Here is a 16,893-nt window from a genome sequence, read left to right on the forward strand (position 1 = left end):
TTGAGAAGTACCAGAATTGTGCCAATCAAATATGGGGGAGTGGTGAGCAGCAGTGTCACTGTATCACTCTTTCCCAGACCAGCCATCACACTAAATTTGTTAGTTTATCTCAATAACTCAACCCGATTTTGCGGAGCATTTACATGGGAAAAAATGTCGTCACTGCCCCTGCAGAGGTGTAGCCGTAGATAAGGCCCAGGAGCAGCCATACTTTGTAATCTCTGTTTGCTATTAGCATTTCCAGCCATGAATTCAAGTCCTTCGTGTTGGCTTACTTGAAGGCAAGCTTTGCACCATGAAACATGGATTGATGCTCGCTATCAACCCAGTCGTCTTCGCCAATATCTGCTTCTAGTCTCCAGGCTGCAAGAACTTTCTCATCTTCAGTAAGCCACGAAGTTGTTCGTGGCAAGTCGGGAATTATAAATATGGCCACCAGGGACACAAATATCTAGTTTTTTTGTTAAAGGATATCAGTTCAACCATAGCAGATTCGACTCACAGTCATCGCCCCTTCAATTATGAACAACCATCGCCAGGCAGCAATGTCTCGAGCACCATTGAGTCCATTGGTGATACCCGCAGCAATTAACCCAGAGAATGCTCCTGAAAGAAGGGAGCCTGAGTATAGGAGTGCCGTTCGTTTGGTGAGCTCCTTCCGCGTGTACCAAGCGGAGAGAAGATAAAGACAGCCAGGCTAAAATGATGAGTACGTAACCACATAGATAGGTAAGGATAACTCTCACAAAGTAAGCAGCCTCGACAAATCCGAGTACGAAGCGGCAGGCCAGAAGCCCTCCGTAATTTTGACAGGCTGCTGTTAGACTGGAGATCACACCCCATAGAAACATACAACTAGGAAGATAAATGGATGGCTTGCCAAATTTATTAAGAATCATGTTTGAAGGCACTGGTCCTCAAGTTAGTGTCAATAGAACAGGTCAAGCCTCAGTATTCTTACCCTGCATCAGAAGGTAACCGACAAATAGAATGCTGACAGTTGTCTGTGATCCATGAGTCTTTGTACCCAGAATCTCTTTGTGAGCGAGCGTACCTCGTACTGGTTTCCATGAAGATTCAGATCTTCAGCAAGGCCGGCCAATTTTGCGGAGGCGATGTTGTTTCGATCCAAGTAGTTTAAAATATACATCAGGACTATCATGATAAGAAGTCTCAAATCAACTTTGCGAACAAGCTTCTTTTCCATATGGCTCCTCTCTTCTTCGGTGAGGTTCAGAAGGCTTTCTGGTATCTGACCAGCCACTCGATTGGTATCATTTTTAACAGGTTCTATGTGCTCCTGATGATCAGAGGCAGTGTCTTTTGAGACAGACATGGTTTGAACAAGGTGAGAAGATCTTTTCTGAACAACAACTGAACTGAGCTTTCCTGGATTAGTCCTTGTTTCTGGAATATGTATTCGGCGAAGATATTGCGGGGTAAAGTTATCAAGTTGGCTCGGCAAACCATCCCTGTCGATCGATGTTACCCTTGGCGCAGCTCGCCAAAAACCGTCAAATTGGAACGTTGCTCTAATATATGTCAGAATTGAGGAGTTCTATTTAGCCTAAAGACATGGAAGACCCTGAGTGCTCTTTTACTCACAACTGGAAACGAGTTTCCCTGGAGATTATTGAATTGAAGTAAAGGGAGTGCTACCGGTTCACACAATAATACTCTTATTCGGGTCTTTGCCGTTATTACATACGCACTACTCTACTCATCAAGAATGCCCGAGAATACGAGGGCTTCCATTAACGAACTAGTACTTTCGGGCATATAGGAAACGGGGGAATCAAAAAAGGGTGAAAGGAACCGGTAGGTCGGGCTGATAAGTCGGATATGCTAAATACTGCATTATTGCTGATTCTTGTCTACTCTCCGAATTCTGATTTCTTAGGAATGAGCGTTGTTCATAGATTGAAGCATACCTTGGAGCATGATTCGTTAGAGATCTTATTAAGCCAAATCTGTTTGGCACTAGCAGCCACACCCGATGAGTGCTTTTTTTGGAAACCGGAATCTCCGGTTCGCTAAATAGATCCTGCGGGTCCCCCGATTCACCATGGCATTTCCTGACGTTCAGATTTACTGTAGTGCAATGTACTTTTACCTGACGGATAAAAATCTTTTGCAATTAAGCATTAAACTGGTCATGACCATTGCTGGCATCTGACTAACGCAAAGGCTTTGAGCACTCCCAAACGGATTTGCTGCTTGTTCGGCAATAACGGACATTGCCAAGACTTTCGACCAGGGCTAGAGATAAACTAGCCCCTAAGACAATAAAGCGCCTGTGTACGGAGTACCAGAGCCTCAGCATGGTAAAAATTTGCCAGTCAGATGGTGGCGCTGGCTATTTTACCCGACCCAACTAAGCCTGCTGTAGTAATAAAGGGGCGCACTATGAATGATGGGTATACAAAGTGGCTGCTCATCCTAGGTACGACCCAATCAACAAACGCACTAATGTCTTGGGTGGCTTTCCGGACTTGGCTAGTCAGGGACTGAGGCTTTCGCTTGGAGGTCGGAGCAGATTGTATTTAAGTCTCTGAGGCTTTGACTCAATCAGTGAGAGACCCGCGCCGCGGATATGCTGGGGCTTTAAATCGCCAGGTCTCTCTTCGATGAGAATCGTTTCCAAAATATCTTATCCTTTGCCCTTTATTATTATCTAGATTTCTTTTCATTTACACTACGACATTCTCATTCGTTATCCAGCACCACAACAGCCAGGAATTCACAATGCTCTTCACTGCCTTTCTTGCTACAACCTTCTGCGCCCTGGCTGCGGCCGACGGCACCACGATTGTGCCCGAATTTGCGGCCGAGTGGGGTGCGGATGTCACCATCATGTCATATGCCAGCACTGCTGCCAGCGTGGTTGGAATAAATGCGCTGTATACGACATACCAAATCAAGTGTTTGGACGACGCCCCCAAAGCAGAATGCCATATTGATACCCCCTGGACTCTCATTGAGGGCCCTGGGACCTACAGCTTGACCGGCGTCTATACCGGTTGGAGCAGCGGCACTGTTGACATTGTTACCGCCACTCGGTTACTCGACTGCACCTTCACTTCCAGCTCGCTGTCGGCGTCCTGCTCGGCTAGCTACAAAGCCACCGGTACAATTGGGGGCATGTCTTACTCGACTTCTACTTCCCTTTCTACGTCTCCTATCCCGACAGAATCAATTACCTATTACGCTATGTTGGTCACCGCGGGCGCCAAGGCTTTCACGGAACCGCAAGCCACGCAGACCCCCGGCGCTGCTTTCGCTGCCGCGAAGCCTTTGATCACGGCTGCGCCGCTGGGTGCCGTCGCCGCCGTGGCCATCGCTGCGTTGTTTTGAGCTCGAAAGCTCTGAATATCCAGAAATACAAAGCTTTGCTACGAAACTGGAGCGCAAAAGGAACATTGAATAATATTTGGAATGGATATAAAATTGTTGGTAATTAGTGCATATACGGCTTAAAGGGTTTACTTCATTGTGCATAGCATGTTTTCATTCAGCGAAGAAATTTGCAGCATTCATTATTGGTTTTGGTTTGTCTTCCATTATATTCTTCCTGTGCGACAGCAGCTAAAGTACCGACCCGTTCTCCTGCCGTGCGAATCAGAGTTTGTATTTATATATGGACATCTCACATCCTACTTCTGTCCTATCTTCTATTCTATCACCTAAGGCTCGACAAGGCTTATGATTGCGATAAAGATCATCACGTGTTCAGTAGTTAATGTCCAACCCCGCGATGGTAGAAAACCTTTCCTCTCTTTCCTCTCGACTCAATCCGTTGCCAAACCCTCCAAGATAGTTGAACAAGATGTCAATTACCCACATCGTTCTTTTCCAATTCAAGGAAGGCGTCAGTGCTGAAGTTGTAAGCGATGTATGTGACGTGATCTTTGAAGCAACATCTCCGCTCACTTCCGAGAAATTCCTCCTCAGCCATCATGCTAATCTATATTTGTCAAGGTCTGCGGACGCATGCTTGGTTTAAAAGACAATTGCATCCACCCTTCGTCCCAGAAGCCATATATTAAGTCAACGTCGGGTGGCCGGGATAACTCCATTGAAGGGGCCCAAGTGAGTTGATGTCATTTCGTATAGCATGAGAATTCCCCGGCAGCTTTACTAATTAGTGCTTATGGGAAAGAATGGAATTAGCCATGCATTTGTCGTAGAGTTCGCGAGTGCTGCAGAACGAGATTTCTATGTTGAGAAGGATCCTGTGCACCTAGCATTTGTCCGCAGCCTCGATGGGATTATTGAAAAGGCTCAGGTCATTGACTACACACCCGGAGTGTTCTGAAAAAGTAAATAGAAGACTTATATACGTGCAATATAAAGCGAAATGCCGATTTTGCGTAATACTTTGGCTGTTGGGCAGAAGCTGGGGCCCAGTATTGCTAAATGAGTTTATTATTGCTTCTTTGCTCATGAGAGGAACTTTTGGAGAGTATTGGGTCATTTAGGAATGAATTATTGATGGCCAAGACCGTGGAGTCATCACGAGCTACGCAATGATCTATTCCTATCCGAGACCAGCTGAGCCGCCGTCTGGTCCCTAGTATAGGTGCGCAGGATGAGAATAGACGAATAGGTTTTACAATATCAATAGTTAAGGTCTTTATATAGTGTACGTGCCAGACGTCTCAAATCAGATTTGTGTAAATGACCCCACCAAAACAACACCAACCGCAAATAGTGACCGTAGTATGAACCTATTCCCAGCCATGCGCAGACGAAGAGGGCACGACAAGATTCTCGAACCGTATGAAGATAAGGGCCGTATTTTACAAATTATAAAGGCAGAGTGACCTCATTTTAAATCTCCTGCGAGTCCAGTCCCCAGATCTCCCAATGCTTCAAGACATCCCATCCGACCCGATGCAGACGGCGACGGCGAATGTATCCGTCCGGCATCACGGTGTGAGCGATACAGCCATCTCCTTGAAAGCGTGGATCGCGCGGTTCATCTGTCTCAGAGCTAGACGGCTGGGCCGCACGGTTTTCATTGCTTTCATTGCTTTCATCGTCGTCTCGGGAGCGTTTTCCCAACGTTGATGGGCGGGGATCGGGGTGTGGAGTGGGTTGGGAGGAAGGAACGGCAGCAGGAGTTTTCGGTGCGATGGGATTCGTGTTGGTATCTCCGGAAGTGGTATTATTGGGCCGAGGAGCAGTGTGCGGTTGTTCAGGGCCGGCGCTGTTGGGATCATTTGGGGGGTTGGGGCTTCCATTTGATGCGTCTGCCGACTGATCACCAGCAGCGTTGGAGTCAGGTTCGTTCTCTGGAGGAGGCGGGGGTGTCTTGTAGAATCCTTGCAGTTCAAAGGCCTTCCAGCCCAGACCGATGATCTTTAATTTCCCAAAGATCTGTTCATTTGCCATGTCGTAACTCATAATCTCCATAAGTATCCGATCGTCAATATCAACAACATCCGCCATGCTCTTGGCATTGTTCAGTAAATCAATCGCCGCCTTGCTGAAACGTCCGGAAAAGGTTTCTTGCACATGCGGAGTCTTCCATGTTCGGAGCATCGTGGTATTTAACGCGCCAGAATGGGGTGCTACAGAGCCCGCTGGAATCAAGAGTCGCAACGCGACCAATTTGCGGAGAAAGGGGACTAGTAAGCCCAATGACTCCATACTGGAGAACTCTGTGGCAAGCGCTAGTTGTTCTAAGTTCGGACAGCTGTGGACCAGACGGGCGATCATCGTCGTGGAAAGAGGCCACCGAGAAGAGAGGAGCAGATGGCGCAATGACGCACCATGATTTGTTGTGATGTTGGCAATGTAACTATCCCGGATATTCAACTGGAGGTTCGTCTGGCTTGCGGGGGAGGCCGTAGCAGATGGTGAGTTGCCTGCCGTCCCATTGACCGCCCCTGGATTCTCTGATACCGGTGGTGTGAGGGCAGACGAGGCTGGGCCCATTCCGGGCCGAGGGGAATTGAGATAATCGCTGGAATCGGAGGTCATGTTTACAAAGTATAACTTTTCCAGACCATTGAAATTCCCAAGGAACTCCGAATTCCGTTTCGAGACCGCATCCATGCGAATGCTTTTGATCTTGAGTTTTCGGTGTGGCACGACGGTCGGCCAGCTGCTGTCCACAAAAGTGTTGACCAGGTTGGAACTGTCCGCGCCACTGAGAAAGGTAACGTCTTCAACGGTGGTCGGATCGAACGCGATATTAAATTCCTCCGTGTGGAAAGCGTACAAATTCGAGAACGACATTTTCTTAATTGGAAGGGGTTGTTTGGCGGCGATGGACTTTCGGAAGTAATCGTGCAACGAGACACTGGGCTCCTGTGCAATGCGCATGCGCGGCGACCAATGCAACCTCAGATCGCGGAGCTTTTTGCTTTTCCAAAGAAGGGTGGCGATGTCATCGGGATAGCAGAGGGGGTCGATGTCGGTGATTTTCAAAGATCGCAGGTGCGGCATGGGCGGCAGCACAGATGTGGGCTGCGGGTGTCGACTGGACGGGAAACGGACGGTCAACGAGGTCAGCCGTGGCAACTGGACGAGCCCCATGTAGACCGTATCGAGCATTTTAGTGTTGAGCTCCCAGCTAAAGCTCTCCAAGCTCGTCATCCGGTCCACCGCCGCTCGCACAGCAATGTTCAGCATCATCGACGAGTCCGGTACCCGGCCCACACGAGCGTGTTCTTCCAGCTCGTGTTCTTTCCAGTCCCCGCGCAGGGTCATTGATCGCACCAGCGTCGCATAGGGCCGAGTGATCACTGCATTGAGACCCATCGTAAATGGGCTGCCGCTGCCGATGCCCTCTGGCTGTTCGCCTCGATAACGGATTCGATCGTAGGAGGTCAGCGTCAGGCATCGGTAGAGCTGCGGAAGGGCCATGTAATTGAGAACACGACATGTTCGACATAGTCGCGCGAGATCGCCGGTATCCTCGACCTACAAACAAAATTCCTGTGGTCAGTATGCCTTATTGGGTCTTGTGGTCGCGCAACGCTCACATTCGAGACGATCTCGGCGATCAGATTTAACGGCAGCACCATCAGCGACGAACCGCCCGGCCGGTCCATCGCGATGCTAGCATCAAACATGTTCTGGTTGACAGCCGCCATGGTGCGACGCCGGGGACAGGTGGCGCAGCATGGGATGGAAGGGTGCTTGGATGGGATGGAAGGAAGACCGCGGGTCGCAAGATCAGCGCAGGGACGGATCTCAAGTTCCCGAGCAGGACATAATAATAAGGTTTGGTAATCCGCTCCGTCGCCGTGGCCTACTTGACTAATGAAGATGTTCAATAGAATCCGGGGCATTTGAATTACATATATCCAGAGTATGAATTAAATATAAATAGATCAAAGATGAATGTCCCGTTCAGATAATTACAACATTAACCCAATATTTCCCGGGACTCCTCGCTCAACCCATATGCGACGGTCCGGAACACCAATGAAATGTCGGTCAGAGTAAGCACTCGCCTGCAGTGCAGTTTCACCTACGAAGGCTGAGGGTTCGGTTCTGCCTGCGAACCAGGCGGCGAAGATAGCCCCTCAGTTCTCGCATCCGAAACAGTAGTCTCCGTCCAGCTGCTCTGGTCGTCCGGTACGGCACGAGCGTCGGCAGAGGGAGGAGCCAGATCCTCGTCAACTAGAGCCGCCGTTTCGGGGTCGTAGCGTAAAACGTAGTTCCTATCTGCTCTTTGCACATCTGCATCGGTCCAGGGGGCGGACGCTTGTGGTTGGGAGGGGATCACCCTCACTGGTAGATCAGAGCGATTGTTGGAACGGCTGTCTCGCGGTTCACGAGACGGCGACGGGTCCAGAAGCACGTTCTGAGGCGACCACGTTTGCTGATTCCGCCGTCGGGCCGGGATGACAGTAACTGGCAATGGGGCTTCGGAAGTCTGCAGACCAGAGCCTGGTCTTCCGCTGCGACCGAGCGAGAAGAAATGCTCCGCCCTAGACCGGGAAGTGGGGGGTTCATGTTCATCTCCAGACGAATCGGAATCTCGGGCATCTGACGTTTGATCTTCCCCGGCCTGCGCAGAAGCGATCTCTCTCGGCAGAGACGCTCGTCTTCGTTTGAATGGGTTCAGTAGAGATCGCCATCGCGGATCGGAGGGGACAATCTGTGGTGATTGCTCCCTGGTTTCTTGAATAGAGAGTCGGGGACCCGCTGTGTCTGCTGGCGTTCTCTCAATATCCAGCTCTTTGGCTTCTTCCAATTCCTCCTCTTCCTCCATGTGTGGCATGGCAACGGGAGGCGTAGGGCTAGAAACCGGGTGATAGCGGACATTGTACACGGTGCTTGCGGCACTAGTGGTATCGGCACGACTGACCGGTGTGACAGTGGCCGGAGGTGGTGTAGGGCGATGATTGTTTTGGCCTCTTGGTGCTGACGTGACGTTTTGGACCTGGGTTTGGCCTCCAGAGCCCCAATTCCGGGGCCCACGGGGAATACCCACACGAGTCCGGAGAGGACGATGAGCCAAACCCATCATGCCGCCCCATCCCGAGGAGGCACCGCTACCGCCGCCTTTGTCATACCCATGTGATGTGTAGCGGGGCCATTCCACCTCCTCAGACGGGGTGACCTCGAGCATCTCGTCACCGTCGAAAATCTCCCTCCCGAGAATCCCATCTTTCGTCTCATCACGTTCGAGGGCTTCGATCCGCTCTACCCATTCCCACACCACAACGCTTGCGGCGGCTGATCCGACCCATCTAATGTAGGTACCCCAGCCAGCGATTTCAGGTCTTGCAATATCCAAGACAAAAAAGACGACGGGAATCAAGATTGCTGACAGTGACAATAGCGCCACCAGGCAGATATTCCGCATCTTGGGATGGAAGAAAGCGTAGCGATGCTTCGAGATAGAGTAAAATATCACCCACGCCGCATAGAGCAGGTTCAGCGCAAGTTCGAAAAGGTAACTGAGAGCCGGGATCGCGTCATCGTACAATCTCGGGTGTGTTGAGGTGTTTTTGAAAAAGAAGCTTTCTAAAATGCTGAAAGTCGTGTCTAGCACAATCAAGGCGAAACCCGCCCATTTGATCATGACTTTTTCTTTATGTCGTGGGAACAATCGAATCAAAGTCTGTACCTGGGCCAGCCACAGGAACGTACTGGAGATGACGTGCACGATTCGAATCTCTATACCATCAATCACCTCTTCCGATAGAGCCTCAGCATCCGAGTAACCATAGTCATACTGTTGCTCGGCCACTCGAAAGGAGTCTGCTGTTGCAATGGTGAGTGAGACAGCGACAAGGAGAGCAGCCACTTTCTGCAACCATGGCCGACCACCGACTCCCACCACCGAGGAGTTGCCGCTGTACGAACCACTGATCATGCCATGTCTGCCGAGAAAGTTTGCGCCACCACCGGGGCCGCCGACGTAGAACGTACGTGGAGTAATAAAAAGGATGATGACGAGGAGATAGCTGACGACAGTTGCACAGGCGATGGCATATAGTTGCGGAGTAATCGAGGAATAGAACGGGTCGCGCGTGTCGAGCACGGCAGAAACATGGACAATGTCCGTAGCCTGGCTAGTGCAGATCGGCTCAAAAACAGCATTTTCGGTGATAGTAATGATATACGACCGGTTCACATGGATGTACCCTAGGAATGATTCGAGTGTGAGCAACTTGAAGGTCCTAAGAAGGGGACAGAGGAGGTTCGGGGGTGTCGCAAGTCAGCTCCAGGGCATGGGGAGGGGTAGTATAATACCGTCGCTAGGAAGGAGAAACGGGGTACAGCCCGACTCATACGTCTTGGTCGACGTTGTAGTCGGCTGCGCCCAAATCTGGCGGGGCGCCAGAAGGTTTTCAGCCATGATGGATCACTTGTCAACGGCTCAGGTCGCCAGTCGCGGAAGGCGCATATATGCTAGAGCCGGTCCCACCGGCGAGTATTGAAAGCACGCGACCCTGAGAATTCAAGCTTCCATGCTGGTGTGGCCGGGGGTGGGGCGCGTAAAGAGGGAGACGAGGGAATTGCAGGGAGCAAAGGCTTCGGGCGCAGGGGAGCGATGAGGGCGATAGTGACAAAAAGTCGACCAAGCTCGAATCACAAGAATGATCCAGACCAGTCGGGAGCACGAAGCGACAGGAAGGCGAAGCCCAGCAATGCGGGTCAAAGGCTGAATGAAGGAGGAGGATTCCGCCACCCCGTATCCGTAGTTAATCCGGACTGGGGCTGGGCTGGGCGGTTCCCGTGACTGGCCATGGCGCAGTTACATGGTAGTAGTAGGGAGGGTATTCGAATATAGATTCACTAATAACCATGATAATCAATTGAGAAGACAAAAAAATAAAATAAAAATTTGAAACATCAACGCATGTACATTGAACTTTCTTGTACGTCGGTAAAATCCAACGGGAATTTGATCCTATGCCTCTATGGGAAAAAGATAATCTAACCACTCCGTCAAAATCCCATTGACTTTTCCAGGATCCTCCCACAAAGTCCAATGTGATGCGTTAACCTCTTTCACTGTCAATTGTGGTATGAAACGCTCCATTCCTTTGCTTAGCCGGGGCGGTAGCGCTTGGTCTTGTAGGGCCGAGATGAAAAGCACAGGAACATTGATTGTAGGGTCCTTGAAACTAGTCATTTCGTCATGGTGATTGAGCTCGCGGGTGCGGTAGTAGTTTACTGTCAAGTTCATTGTCAGTTCTCTCAATCGCTGGGAATAGAAGAAGGGGGAAAGTACGCACAAGGCGCTCCAATGCCATGGTGTTGAAATTTGTCCACATAAAAATCCATTTCCTGGAATGTCATCAGTTCATTCTCTCCAGGTGAAGTAAACCAACTAACCTCATCCGTCAATAACTCTGATGGCTTCAATCCTTCCACTTTATTAATCATCAACCCAGAATATGCGTCCCAGGCCAGGTCTCCCTGGTTGTCGCGACCACCAAACATCGCAACAAGAAATGACCGAATGCCATTTCTTGACCAAAATGATCTCTCCAACTCCCCGCTCTTAAATTGCAGCTGATATGTAAAACTTGGTAGGACCGTTTTTGAGAGTTCTTCCAGAGGGATGTACTTTCTCTGAGGAGGGAAGTAGGGAACGCAAACGGCGATTACATGCGACACGAGCAAAGGATACCAGAGGGCGAGGCGGTAGGCAAGATTCGCTCCCCTGTATTATTACAGGTGTTCAATGATAAGTTCTTTTCTTCACGTTTATTTTCCGTTCTTACCAGTCATGTCCACAGCCAATAATCTTCTCTGCCTTGAGCTGAGCAGCCAGTTCCTTGACATCTGCGGCTAGAGATCGATAGCTGTAGGATTCAACCGTATTCGGTGCATCCTAGTGAGCATGTCAGTATTTCGAAGATCAACCAGAGGAGAGCCTAGTTCGGGGACCGACAGTTTCTCCGTATCCAAGGCAATCTATTGCAATTACACGGAATTTCAATTGAAGTAGGGCCGGAATCTGGTATCGCCATCCCACGGCCAGATCCGGGAAGCCATGAAACTTTCCACAAGAAGTTAGCACTTTTCCAAATGAGTGCAACTTTGCCTTGAAATGTCAACATACTAAGAATATAGTTCCCTTTGCTGGGCTACTTGTAGGCATTCCCTCTAAATAGCCTGTGTTGTAGAAGTGGATATTAGCTTGAACTCTACTTTCTGTGGACTTGACCATCAGAAAGCTAGGCTTACTTACTGTATGTCTTTCCGTTAAGCTGTGCAGTACAGCGGCGGACGCGATCGTCGTTCTGGATGTTGATTTTATCGATATTGATGGCCATTATGTCTGTTTCATGGGTGTTTGCTTCAGACCATTATTGTTGCGGTGTGCGACTGTTTAAGTAATTCCAACCCCCAAGCCAGATGGTAGACAGCTAGTCTATTCTAGTTTATGTTGCGAATACTACTGGCAAATACTCACGAACGAAGCTCACCGTCTGTCCATGGGCCTGACCGTCGTAGATCATTGCCCTAAACGCCCTATTTTGCGAAAGCTTAACCTCACGGACGATCTCACATCACATGATCATCTGGCGGAGGACCAAACGTGCCTTCAGCCGCACGAAGATCGGTACAGGCTATAAGACAATTGACTCTCCTCAAAGACCCCAGCGTCCCAGTGTTAAACATTGGCAAGTGCCCCTTCACGCGGAGAATCGAATGAGCCACTTGGCCAAACAACGAAGATGGTCGGCGCCATCAAAAGCAACCGCTGTGGCACATGCAAGGACAGGAAAGTCAAAGTATGACACCTGCACTAATCCGTATCCGGATTTTACTGAAGAAAGAATACGTAGTGTGATCTAGCCTGGCCTGTTTGTGGACCTTGCAAGCGCAGTAATCGTCTGTGCCCTCCACGCCCGTCGCTCAAGGTCATAGACGAGGGCCGATGGGTGACCCTGCAACGACTGCGAAAAGCACGACCTCCAAACGCCATCACGGTCCTGTACGAGAATAAAAATGCACATACTGACGTGGACTTATCCGCCAACAGCTCGTCACTAAATCAACAAATGCCATTATCTGTATCGGAACGACTTTCTTACACATTGATTAGTTCACTGTCTATGGAAAACGCATCATGCAGTCTGAAAACATTGGGAACATTCCTGTGGCGGATTCCGCAGCGATTAAGCTCGAGTGACGCGCTGGCTGGAGTAACCTCGTGTCTTCTCGCTTCGCACGACACAGTGGTTCGAGGGCACCGATGCTCGCAAATTAATGCCCGCTTATACGCGCGGGCCTTGTGCAGTTTGCGAAGCGCCATTGAAGACCCGGAAGAACGGTTATCTTCTAACACACTATGCGCGGTACTTCTCTTCCAACGGATTGAGGTATGTTATCGATTCTATGACAACTAGGCTTGCCCTCGATGAGCCTAATGCGAGGACAGGCAGTGTTTGGGGAGTGCTTCGCACCCATACATCAGTCGTATTTGCAGGACTGGCGGCAACATGGCGAGCTCGTTCATGCGTCGGGGCTAGCTGCCCTAGTGCAGGAGAAAGGTCCACCCAAACCTAAGGATAAATCTGATGCTTTCGTCATAATTGATAGTCATGCCTGTATTGTATGCAGTCATTCCTTTCTCGTGTTTCACAGATTTTAACTAATCAAACCTAGATTCATCAAGCCCTTGTTCAGGGAAAAGTCTGCTTCCTTGCCTCCAAAGAATGGGCAGCTGCTCTCGACAACATTGAGGGTCGAACAGATATTCAAACTATATTCTACCAAATCTTGCGGCAGATGACGATTTGGCCTACACTCCTTCATCTGAAAAGATCAGCCCTCTATGATGGAGATCTGCCTACCAATCTGTCTTCACTCTTAGACACAGCACAAATAGTACAGACTGCTATGTACGACATTGGCCATGATCTTGACAAGCTAATTAAGGCTCGTCGAATCTGTCGGATTATCCCGTCCACCGACTTGTCGGACTTAGTCACCGAGATGTATGAGATGGATGACACGATGGTCGGAGTGGTTCTATGCTATCATGCAATGTATAGCATTGTAGTGCTCCGGATTATTTGGTCCGTGACGGATGTTCTCTACCGGATCGTGCTCGAATCCGATATTCTCCATCTATGCAAGCGGGTGTGGATGCTGATAGAGCATGGTCGTCAGTGCATGCCTTTTGGACTTCCAATCTTGCAGACTGCCCTCATGATGACGATGGAGTCTGCGGATTGGGGGGCACAGGAGAGCATTGTTGAGATTACGAATGAGCTGGATAGATTCCATGAGCCAGGATGGAGTACTTGGTCGAGAGCGGCGCTCATCAAGAAGGCCATGGTTTATCGAGGAGATTGTGCTATCTAGCATGTTTAGGACTTCTTTTCAATATTTTCACTCTTCTTCCAAGTTTTCTTTTACATGTCCTTAGCATGCTTTCCAGCGAGTGCTGCACCAAGCTGCTTGATGTCGTTGCAGAGAGGGCCCTTGCTAGAACCGTTCCCTATGTAGTTGTCTGTGATTATCTTTCGTCTTTTGCTATATGGCAGAAGGTGTTTTCCTAGCAGCCCAGTCTAAATGATGACTCGAAAAGAAGAAGGAAATAAAATGAAACAAAAGAGCTCTGTCTATCATACAAGAAAATTCCACCAGCGGTCACAGTCCCGATTTCTTCTTTCGTACATAGATCGTTGGGTAAACGAAGAAAAAACTTGAAACTGTCATACAAATGCCCGCAAACAATTGCACACGCCACCAGTTGATTTGTCCGCTGCCGTTTTCGATCAGCGCACCTGCGATAGGGCTCCCAATCAGCATGCCGATTGCTACTGCAGTCCAAAGCATTCCAGTGCGAGTACCTATCACGGTCACCGATGGAGCTAAGCCAGGCACGATCGCACCCGGCATGGCGACAATGGCACTCGAAATGAACCCCCACGCGATGGACCATACTATCAGACCCGCAGGTGACACGACGGCGAACCAGCAGAAAAGCACGATAGCACTGCTGGCCACTGCCAACCCACATGTCTCGATTGGACCGATGGCAGTCGCAACAAGACCGCATAGGAGTCGCCCAAACACGGAGGCACCGTTCGCAATTGAAATCAAATAGAAAGCGAGATTGCCATCGTGGATGCCACCGGCGGTCTTGCCAAAAAGGGGCAAGTACAGCATTGGAAGATAAAAAACCGTTGCACTGAAAACAGCGCCACATAGAATAGAGACAAAGGCTTTGTCTGTAAAAGCAGAGGTGTCTATCAACGCTCGTACCATAGGGCTTCTACTCGGCCTATAAACCCCCAGGACTGGGCTAGAGAAGACAAACATGGTGACAATTATGAAGGCGATGGTTCGAATTGCCCAAGGAAAGCCAGTTGTCGTTACTAGCTGTCGGAAAATGATCGGATATATGATGCCCCCTGCACAGGGAAATTGCCAAAGTCAATGAGGCTGTGTCCTCACTCCAGTTTCAGAACAAAAGAAACAGAACTTACCAATTCCAGTGGCTGATGATACCAGGCCAATAACCTTCGCCCGGCGAGCGTCGTCCAAACACACAGCAACAGCGGACAGACTCGGGACGAAAATCATTCCTGCTCCCAAGCCGACACATATACCTTGTGATAAAAACACTTGGTAATATTGATTGCTAATACTGAGCATCATAAGACCAAATACTTCCAAAAGGCTGCCAGTGACAAGCAATGGACGAAGATAGCCGCAATCAAACAAAGGCCCAGTCACGAGTCCACTAGCTAGCAGTATAAAAGCAGACGTTGTAGAAATCCATGCTAGGCTTGAGGCAGATTTTTCCGGAAGCAGTTCCTCTTGATAATAGGTCTGAAATACTCCGAAAGCAAGAAGCAGTCCCCTACGCATGTAAATGAGCTATCAATCAACAAGGTATTGGAGATTGAGGAAGGGAAAACTCACCATGTGTTCAGAAACACAACGAAAGCAGCTAATACTTGCCACAGTTGCTTCCCATTTAATGGGGCAGAATTGTCTTCGCCTTGTTGCGACGTACCGGAGTTGCTGCGAAGGGGAAGAACATCGCCGCCTTCATGATGGCTCGAAAGCCTGGATGGCATTTGGAATATTTGGATTTTGTACAGGAGTTTAAAGAGATATTGACCATTGGAATGATTAGTCGACTGTTACGAGAGGAAGATAGACAGCTATTTATGTCAGATCTCGCCATCCTACCTGTGAACCCCTATCTCTGAGACATGCCTTCACAACTATACCTGATTCCTTTGGTTCTAACGGAACAGGGCTTTTGAACCCGCCTAGCTAAGCCAATTTTGGGTCTTAATGCGAATCGTGAACATGCCTTGACGACCACAGGAAGTCTTACTAAAGGCGCGGCTTTTTTTGTATCCTTTAAAGTTTCCATAGCGAAGGGGCTGAGTTTTTTGAAGAAATTCAGCCCCTAAATCGCAACTTGAACTATGTATGGTACTCAAGTGTTGGGGCAGTGGCTTGATATAAGGCTTCCTTATGCTTTCTGGGGTCCATAAGTCTCCATCTCGACCCGGCGCTAAACTCTAAACATGGCATATTGCGAACAAACGGCTGGTAGACATTGACTACTATGTAATGGTGAGGTTGGATCATGATTATATCTTATTTCTGAAGAGTTTTGGAACAGCCTCTACTTCTCAGCTGCCGGTGTGGCTGAACGAGGCTAGGAGGTTTGGTCCTTCCCACAATAATAGAGATCGGCAGCCACGAAACCAAAGCACCATTTATTGCCTAATCCGTATTAGCCTGCTTCTACACTCGTAGTCTCATTGCAGGGGCAATCGTCGTTATTAAGAAGAGTTCTTGCAAAGAGTGACGTTATGTTTGGTAAACATCAACGACGATAAGGTCTTTAATTTTTTGCCCTTTGGCCATCCCCTGGGGTTCGGCGGCCCCGCTCATACCCACGCGTTTCTTCGGGATGTCCGACCTGTTTAACCAATGGATGTGGAAGCCAAGAGAGATTGGAGATAAGAAGCCGTAGACAAGAGGCCAAAGCTTCTCTGAGATTATCGTGGGCAGGACATAATAATATATCTGAGTTGAATCGCGATGTCCGATTACTTAGACGGCGTTGCCTGGCTGAAAGAATCTCACAGACAGGTGCCATTATTATTCTGTTGTGCTTGATTAGAACAGCATATTTGAGAGAAATACAATGCCTCCAAGGACTGAGAGCGATGACGACCAGGAATGGCCACCTGGTACTGTTCCGCTGGAAGGTGAGTGGTTCTCCACCATAACCTCATGGGGTGTGTGTCTGATTCGTGTACGCTCTGTTTAGATCTGTGGGGTGCATCTGGAGATGTAATCATCCTCCAACCAACTCCTACAAGAAATCCTAATGATCCTCTGGTATGCTTCTAAGCACCAATTAATGAAAACCCAAGTTGCTGAATAGGAAGCAGAACTGGAATCTCCGGGAGAAATACTTGA

At 49.1% G+C, this 16,893-nt stretch overlaps 4 protein-coding genes across 4 annotated transcripts; 1 reads left to right on the forward strand and 3 right to left on the reverse strand.

Moving 5' to 3' along the window:
* Positions 1–2,745: 2,745 nt before the first annotated feature.
* Positions 2,746–3,354, forward strand: PFLUO_LOCUS5061 (uncharacterized protein; the record flags this gene model as incomplete). Its single annotated transcript, XM_073782474.1, has 1 exon — positions 2,746–3,354. The coding sequence occupies one exon, from the start codon at positions 2,746–2,748 to the stop codon at positions 3,352–3,354; it is 609 nt and encodes a 202-aa protein (XP_073639125.1).
* Positions 3,355–4,830: 1,476 nt separating this feature from the next.
* Positions 4,831–7,103, reverse strand: PFLUO_LOCUS5062 (uncharacterized protein; the record flags this gene model as incomplete). Its single annotated transcript, XM_073782475.1, has 2 exons — positions 4,831–6,930; positions 6,993–7,103. The coding sequence occupies 2 exons, from the start codon at positions 7,101–7,103 to the stop codon at positions 4,831–4,833; spliced, it is 2,211 nt and encodes a 736-aa protein (XP_073639126.1).
* A 380-nt stretch (positions 7,104–7,483) lies between these two features.
* Positions 7,484–9,826, reverse strand: PFLUO_LOCUS5063 (pH-response regulator protein palH/rim21; the record flags this gene model as incomplete). Its single annotated transcript, XM_073782476.1, has 2 exons — positions 7,484–9,647; positions 9,762–9,826. The coding sequence occupies 2 exons, from the start codon at positions 9,824–9,826 to the stop codon at positions 7,484–7,486; spliced, it is 2,229 nt and encodes a 742-aa protein (XP_073639127.1).
* A 1,371-nt stretch (positions 9,827–11,197) lies between these two features.
* On the reverse strand, positions 11,198–11,756 carry PFLUO_LOCUS5064 (uncharacterized protein; the record flags this gene model as incomplete). Its single annotated transcript, XM_073782477.1, has 4 exons — positions 11,198–11,311; positions 11,372–11,479; positions 11,543–11,595; positions 11,672–11,756. The coding sequence occupies 4 exons, from the start codon at positions 11,754–11,756 to the stop codon at positions 11,198–11,200; spliced, it is 360 nt and encodes a 119-aa protein (XP_073639128.1).
* Positions 11,757–16,893: the final 5,137 nt, after the last annotated feature.

The sequence above is a fragment of the Penicillium psychrofluorescens genome, assembly GCF_964197705.1.
Source record: "Penicillium psychrofluorescens genome assembly, chromosome: 3".
NCBI classification, from domain to species: Eukaryota; Fungi; Ascomycota; class Eurotiomycetes; order Eurotiales; family Aspergillaceae; genus Penicillium; species Penicillium psychrofluorescens.